The sequence below is a fragment of the Carassius auratus genome, chromosome 28, assembly GCF_003368295.1.
Source record: "Carassius auratus strain Wakin chromosome 28, ASM336829v1, whole genome shotgun sequence".
In the NCBI taxonomy this organism is placed as follows: Eukaryota; Metazoa; Chordata; class Actinopteri; order Cypriniformes; family Cyprinidae; genus Carassius; species Carassius auratus.
In genome coordinates this window covers 21,334,458-21,342,770 of record NC_039270.1, presented here as the reverse complement: position 1 = coordinate 21,342,770, position 8,313 = coordinate 21,334,458, and the positions used below count along the sequence as shown (strand labels likewise).

General features: G+C 34.4%; 1 protein-coding gene across 2 annotated transcripts; it reads right to left on the bottom strand.

Annotated features, from left to right (window-relative positions):
• Positions 1-4,471: 4,471 nt before the first annotated feature.
• On the bottom strand, positions 4,472-7,553 carry LOC113047126 (gastrula zinc finger protein XlCGF67.1-like). 2 transcript variants are annotated; one of them, XM_026208406.1, is made up of 3 exons: positions 7,182-7,553; positions 5,578-5,722; positions 4,472-5,517 (listed from the first exon to the last, which is right to left on the bottom strand). In XM_026208406.1, the coding sequence occupies exons 1-3, from the start codon at positions 7,333-7,335 to the stop codon at positions 5,154-5,156; spliced, it is 663 nt and encodes a 220-aa protein (XP_026064191.1). In that variant the 5' UTR covers positions 7,336-7,553; the 3' UTR covers positions 4,472-5,153. The 2 variants fall into 2 exon arrangements, with proteins under 2 accessions (XP_026064191.1, XP_026064190.1); XM_026208405.1 differs by having other exon boundaries at positions 4,472-5,722.
• Between the last annotated feature and the right edge of the window lie 760 nt (positions 7,554-8,313).

The window sequence follows — 8,313 nt, the reverse complement described above, 5'->3', positions numbered from 1 at the left end:
AATACACGATACCTATATTAAACACTATTTATTTACACGATAAAAACTAAACGAACTACTATTAACTGCACATTCACTTTATAAAATAATAAAATTCACTGAAGGAAAAAGTTTGCGGGACAGAGCAAAATTGTTAGTGTTTAAAGCATAAGCACAGTTCAATTGATTGATAAGTGTGTTTTAACCCTTTAAGAGGTACGGTCCTAGATATGGGATTCTTATTTCTGTGCCCGAGAGTATGCTCCCACATATGGGATTTAGAACATTCAGTGATGTTGCATAACTGCCAAACACAGGTCAACACAGAGAGAGGTCAGCATGATAAATACTGAACATTCATATTTGCAAAACTAGCTAATAAAAGCTATTTATAGGCACTTGATGTGTTTATTTTATAACATTCACTTAAACTGTCACTGAAGCACCAGACAAAAGTTTATAGGGCATATAAGCACAATAATGTAAGACTGAAACGTGATAAGCCTGTTTGATTTAGGCTGATGATTTATATTCACTAAAACAGTTTTTACATTCGCATGATATGCTAATTTTACTTTATCATTTACATAACTTAGTACTTATAGTATACAAATAATCATGGCTCCCTACTTTACAGCTCATGACTTCTATTCATAGTTCGCAGGGATGTATTTTTTTGCGGGAATGTTTGGAGGGGTTGCAATGCGTCTCCTTCTGAGCTGACCACATTACTTCAGAGTAAACATGGAAAGAAAACTTACTTGTGATATTTTGGATATTATTTTTGACTTGGACACTGAATCCAGCAGTGGCAGTGACAGACAGCTGTCAGACAAGGAAGCCCACCTCCCGGAAAAACCTTTGGGCTGTGATCGTTCCGAAGTGCCAATGATTCCTGACAATGCCGGACCTGGGCGCTGTTGTGAAAAACTTCCTTTCAACCTGGATTTCCAATCCATTCTCTCCACCAGTCTTGGATTTTGACAACACTACCAAAGCTGTTCAAGGTTACAACTTTAATTGAAATTTACACACTTCTGGCAGCTGTTCTTATGGACCTGGTAAGAAAAAACTCCTTGAAAGATTACTGGACCACCGATCCAGTAATACAGACTACATATGTCTCTACTTCCTTCTTTCTAGATCATTTCCAACTCCTTAGGGCCCTCCAGTTTGATTACAATGCTACAGCACATCTCAGAGATACTTTGAATAAAATTAGAAGCGTTTTCACCTCTCTGTTGGCTTGTTTTTAAGTAGTGCCGACTCTATTGTGTAACATCACAAACGAGATGTCCACATGCTGACAACAGTTCACCCCTTACGAAAAAGAACCATGGTTTTATTATAGTAAAACTGTAGTAACCCATGGTTTTTTGGCGTATTGACTGCCATTTGTAAAACCACAGATTTACTACAAATACCATGGTTAAACTATGGTTAATATAGCAAAACCATGGTTAATTTGTGGTAACCATGGTTAAACTACAGTAACCATGGTTTTTTGGTTTTATTTGTAGTAAAACCATGGTTAATTTTCGTAAGGGACACAACTGTTCACAGAAACTGTTCTTCCATGTTGTAGACTTGCATTCATTGTTTACAAGATGAAGAATGATTCTAGCCTGACATACCAAAAATTCTGTAAAAATCTTGTGCGCCAACTTGTGGAAGAACACCACACTCCGCAGAAGCCATCTTCTGGTGGTTACCCTCCTGCTTCGTCTCACTGTTCTCTGTTCATTAAATGCAAATAGCAACACGTCTTCTTATTGTGCTTAATTTCTGGAACAAGTTTATGATTATATTTGGCATAAAAAAAAACAACATGAAAAGTTTATTATAATTATAACATTTACAAAACACTTAGAGAGTGCATTGAAGCGCATATTTCAGGTTTCTATCTTGTTGTGTTAACATGGAAACTGAAACGTAATACAACCCAACGTTCTATGCCCTGTTAAGACAATGAACAACAAAAAAAATTAATTTATGAATGATGCAGTGCTAATTGAGATATACTTTATAGTTTCTGTACTGTAATAAAATATTACATGCAGAAAATTGTAATAATTTAATAATAAAATAGTCATAATATATATCTTTACAATGTGGCAGCTACAATAGAAACAATAAAAATGGTTAAAACATTGCATTGGTAAAACATTGGTGTAGATGTCTACTGAACCCTAATAAAGTAAAACAAATTATGACATTTGATGAATGATTCTGGTCAGCAAAGTCTCTAGGATAAGGTTCCTGTTCTCTTCATTGTAACTCAAATGAGCCAGATTTCAGAATCTGCATTTATCAACACTCTTAACATTGTAATAGGATTTTCAAAGCATAAAACTTTATTTCAATTTCAGAATGTGCACTTTGTCATATGAAGCAAGAGAAGCAAAGAATCAGTTGCTTAAGAAAGCACAATGATAGACAAAAATAAAACATTTTGAGATTGGAGGAACTTTGAGTTGATCTTGAAAGATAAACATTATCCACTGTGAAAACTTTCGATTACATTTCTTTGTCATGTCACTTGTAATGGTTGGTTGGGACAGATACATTTTTTTATTGCTAGATGCATTATTGTGTTTCATTTGGTGAAGACACTGCATGTGATAAGGTTTTTTTTTTCTCCAGTGTGAATCCTCTCGTGCTGTTTTAAACGCTTCGCTGTAGTTAGTCTTTTCACACTCAAAGCACATGTACTTTCTTAGACTATTATGTATTTTCAGATGAACTGTTAAAATATTGTAGATATGAAAAACTCTTTCCACACAAATTTAATGAATGCAGCTTCTCCTTTGAATGAACTCTCAGGTGATTCTTCAGGAATGAAGGACACAAAAATGTTTTGCTGCATTGATCACATATGTACAGCTTCGCTCCAGTGTGGATGTTGATGTGTCCTTTAAGATGTGACGAGTGTGTGAAACTCTTCACGAACTGATCACAATATGTTTCTCTCCATTATGAACGTGAACATCAAAGTTCATTTTTTAAATTTACATTTAAAAAAACTCATACTGAGTGCTGGTGAAAGATTTATTGGCTCTTCATTTCTTTAAATCTTTCTGTTTTGTTTGAGAGCAACTGTTTTTTTTTTCAGTTTTTAAGTGATCTTTCACTTTTTGTAGAAAAAAGTACCCAGTTTACATAGTGTCCTTGTTATTATTAAATATATATTATTTATATATTATTGCAAAGCTCTAAATAAATGTCTAATTGTCTTCCTGTAGCTCAAGTGGTAGAGCATTGCATTGCATGGTTGGGGGTTTGAATCCCAGGTAACAGGATTCGATGTCAGGAATAATTGTTAGATTAAATGCAATATTAGTCACTTTGGATAAAAATGTCTGCTAAATGCATAAAATAACTTTTTTTTTAACTTTCAATTACAACAAAAAATATAAAACTACCGTATTTTTCGGACTATAACTTACACCTAAATATGAGTCGCATCAGTCCAAAAATACGTCATGAGGAGGGAAAAAAACATATAAGTCGCACTGGATTATAAGTCACATTTATTTAGAACCAAAAGAAAAACATTACCATCTACAGTCGCGAGAGGGCGCTCTATGCTTCTCAGTGTAGACTACAGGAGCACTGAGCAGCATAGAGCGCCCTCTCGTGGCTGTAGACTGTAATGTTTTCTGTCTTAGTTAATTTCTCTCGGTCCATATCAAATTAATTTTGATAAGTCGCACCTGACTATAAGTCTTAGGACCAGCCAAACTATGAAACAAAGTGCCACTTATAGTCCGGAAAATACGGTACTTAAAGGGCACCAAAACTCCATTACAGACATGTGTCTTGATATTGTCGCATTTGGAAACAGTTTGCCGGATAATATTTATTTCTTTTCTGTATGTGTATTTCTTAAATTTTCCCAACACCATCGGCTCATTACTTGTTTCAGGCATTCATTCCTACTTACAAGAGTAGCAAATAAGGATAAATTACAAAGCTACATGACAGTATATCTTGCATTTGTTTTCTAAATATATCATAGAATACCTTGTTTAAAAAATAACAATTAAGAATTAATTAAAAACAAATCTTGCGTCTCTTAAAAGTGTCCAGCTTTCTGAACGAGAACAGTTTGTAAAAACGTATATTTTCCCTTCATGAAAGAGTCAGCAAACTACGAGCAATACATATGCATTATAAGACAATTGAACATGAATTGAATGAATGAAGAGTACAATGATATAATTTAAATCATGAAGCAAACATACGTCCAAGAATTAAATGTTGTGACATTGTTCTTTGGTGAGGAACTCAATCTTTGAGTCTGCTGTTTTTGAAGATGAAGAACTTCATTCATGATGTTTCTTTGTTATGACTGGTTAGGACAGATTTATACAGAATATATTTTACTGCTTGATGCATCATTGTTTCATAATTGTTGAGGATGCAACATTAGATCTAAAAGTGCTGGATCTGAAGATGATCATCTTAGAGCTCATCCACACGAAGCCAGATATTTCCATATACATCTTTTATTAATTTTTTCCTCCGTAAACAGCACGGTCTCAAAAATCTGCGTATACACACAACCACTGAAACCAACTCAAAATGATGTAGTATACATGTCAGACCACTATGTGGCGCTGTAATTCTGCCCCAGAGATACACTAAAAACAGAGAAGACTTGAAGCATGAGCATAAACCTTGCACACTGTATACAAACACAACAACAAGAAAAGCAATTAAAGTTAGTAAAGCTAACAGGCTTCTGCAGCACAGACACAAGCATGTAGTCCACCTGTTATTGTTGTTGCTGTACATAAGGAAGCGGTGTCTGACTGGGGTCAAGACGTGAGGTGGTAACTGTATCTGTATCAACATATACAGATTAGCTGTACACACAAAAGTGTCGGTTTAAGATTTATCCACTCTTGAGACCCAGTTTTTTTTTTTTATATATATATAGCATTTTCAGGCTCCCAAAATTCCGGATCCATTTTGATGAAACACACACACATAGACATGTGTTAAGCTGTATACGTAAAACAAAAACAAAAAATACACACATATATATATATATATATATATATATATATATATATATATATATATATATATATATATATATATATATGTTTTTTTTTGTTTTTTTTACATATACAGCTCAACTATAAAGTAGTTTATACTAAAGTATAAAGCTAAAGTGTGTGCTGAGCCTTACTGTGATAGTTTTTTGTATGCCTGTGTAGAGCAGATGAATGATTGAAACGGTTCCCACAGTCAATGCAGTGATAAGGTTTTTCTCCAGTGTGGATCCTCTCGTGTCTTTTCAGATTTGATGGATGACTGAATTTCTCGTCACAGTGTGAACACTTGTAAGGTTTCTCTCCAGTGTGGATCCTCTCATGTGTTTTCTGATGTATTGACTGACTGAATCTCTTGTTGCAGTGTGAACACTTGTAAGGTTTCTCTCCAGTGTGGATCCTCTCATGTATTTTCAGGTCTCCTGACTTAACGAATCTCTTGTTGCAGTGTGAACACTTATAAGGTTTCACTCCAGTGTGAACCCTCAAGTGAACATTAAGACTTGTATTGTGTGTGAAACACTTTCCACACTGAGTGCAGGTGAGAGCTTTCTTAGCTCTTCTTTTCTTTAAACCTTTCTGTTTAGTTTGGGAGCAACTCAAAGGTTTTACTCCAGTTTTGACATGATTTTTCTCCTCGACTTCACTTGATTCTTTATTTTCCTCGTTTTCTTCAATCAACTCTGAAATAAAAGAAAAACGGTTCATTTTCATTAACTTGTTAAAAACTGAGAATTGTAAACATAAATCCTGGACATTTTGTTTATTGTTGAAACTTGGCTGACTGTTGGAGTTAAGCCCTATTTCACAAATTGCATCAATATTTTTAGCACGTCAAGGATTCTTGATTGTGGTGGAGACACTGCGGTTGTTTTTAAAAAACACCTAGCAGACTGTTTCCTTGTGGATAATTTTTAGAGTTTTGAATGTAGTATAATTTGAACTGGTCATGTCTAAACCTATTTTATGTGAGTTAATTTATAGACCTCCTAAATATGATTATTAATTTCTGAATTTTCTGAGCTGTTATCTGGGATTGTTGTTATTGATGATATCTTGGTCACTGGTGATTTTAATATTTAATATGCAGCGGCAGTGGGGAAATACGGAAAAGGCTCCTGCAGGAGCAGACACTGCTGCGGCAGTGAGGAGATACAGAAAAGGCTCCTGTGGGAGCAGACACTGCTGCGGCAGTGAGGAGATACAGAAAACAGAGACGTAATGGAGAGCATGAGAAGAGGAGGAGAGATAGCTGCTTGGGCTACCTGCGGAGCTTGCTTCAGCTGTTAAAGATGTTGGCTGCGGGGAGAGTAAAAGGGTTAGTAACATTTGATGGGGCAAGCTAGTGAAAAAAAAAAGTCAATTAAATTAAAGCAGCAAAAACAACAAAATGTCTGTAGTACTTGTAGGCTTACAAGAATATATTATATACAAGTGTATATTACATTTTGAAATATAATATGAATATCATATTATACTTAAAATAAATATAACAATATACTTTTGATATAATATGATATATTATTAAAAGGCTGATTATTTTGATTTCATATGGAAATATATGCGTGAATTGATGCTCTCAGTTTCATTAATTGGTGGTTAATTAGAAATAATGAACTGTTTATGTATACCTTTTAAAAAAAGAGGTCATCTTAATGTTGTTGTGCTTTTAATGACCTACACTGTGGAGTTTGAATTATGCAAATAGACCAAGAAATGAGGAAGTTATGATATTTTGATGTTTGATCAAGCGGAAGAGGTCAGTTTTTCATTGTTTTGTTATAATTAGGTACAAAAATGACCCCTAATTTCCGAATTTAAAAATTCCATAACTTTCTTAATAATTATCCGATTTGATTAATTTAAATTTAATAGCATTTTAAATGTTTTATTATCTATCATATGGTAATGATCATATATTAATTTTCTAGTATAGTTTTTTTTTTTGTCACATACCTATACAGTGTCATCAGACTTTAGCCATTAATACATTTTTAAGATACTGGAGAAAACCCCCCACAAATGTCAGGGCATGTCAAAACTTCTTCAGGGACCCAAAACATCCTCAAACGCCAGAGAGTTCATGCTTTGTAAGACTAATGTACCACACTCATTAAATATGAATGAAGAATAAACACCAACCTTCTCGATCCTCGTGTTTTATTCTCAAAAAATCTGGATCCTCCTGTTTCATACTCAAAGTTTCTGTTTCCTCGTGTTTTATTCTCATAGATTCTGGTTCGTGTTTTATTCTCCAGGTTTCTGGTTCACTTGTGTTCTCCTCTTTCACAAACATCTTCACAGCAGCAGATCTCAGTTCAGATGATAAACTCCTCCAGATGTTCCTGCTCGATTCAAACCTTAGTCACAACACTTAGTCACGACTGATAAGACATTAAAAGTATTCACTGACCTGATTCTCTTTCTATTTACAGATATAACATGTTTAGCCGTTCGTATTAAACCAGTATCATGTCAAAACAACAGAGAGTGCGGTGAAACGAATCTTCTTCCTCTGAGGTTAAATGGTGTTTGACAAACAAACGGATGTGTTTAAGCGCCAACCGCTGGACTGGAGTGAAGCGGCGAGAGGAGGGAAATATACGGGAGAATTAGGTGAGCTGATTTTTCCTTCTTTTTTAAAACAAACTCGATGTGCACAACTAAATGAAAAGGAATTAAAATTAGCCTCACATGCTATTTGATCAGCATCAACAGTCATCGTGAATGAGGATTTCATTGAAAATCACACAACCTTGCAGCATACAATATGGAAATTAAGATCAGTAAAAACATGTGACAATTATAAGATGTAGCCTAATTAAAAATAAGAATAGATAAATAATAATAATAATTAAAAAAATTTAAATATAAAAATTTAAAATAAATGTATAAATGAATGACTGCCCATATGGGCGCCCTAATCTGAAATGAAGACATTGTCCTCACATATGGACCTGGCACAAGTCTCAGAAAGTTAATAACTTATAGCCTAACTGTAGGGTGGCCATGATTTACAAATTTTCCCCGGGATAGTCCCTCATTTCAGCTCTATTTTTAGTGACCCAACTTATTTAGAAAAAAATTAAATTTAATGTTTAAAAATTTCTTAACAACTAGGTAATCAGAGCGAGTAGCAGAAGTGTTCTGTCACTAAAGAACAGCCTAAAAAGGTAATAAAATTTGTCATAAAACAAAATGACCATCCAATCACAATTCATTATCGATTAAATTGCAGTGAGTGAAGGTGAGATAGATAGGCGGAATCACGCTA

What these genes read in the sequence shown, in the direction of transcription:
- LOC113047126 (XM_026208405.1), bottom strand. Translation starts at nt 7,335, where the DNA reads ATGTTTGTGAAAGAGGAGAACACAAGTGAACCAGAAACCTGGAGAATA. An exon ending in AAAACACGAGGATCGAGAAG is followed by an intron (nt 5,723 to 7,181) that starts GTTGGTGTTTAT and finishes CTTTTATTTCAG; the next exon opens with AGTTGATTGAAGAAAACGAG.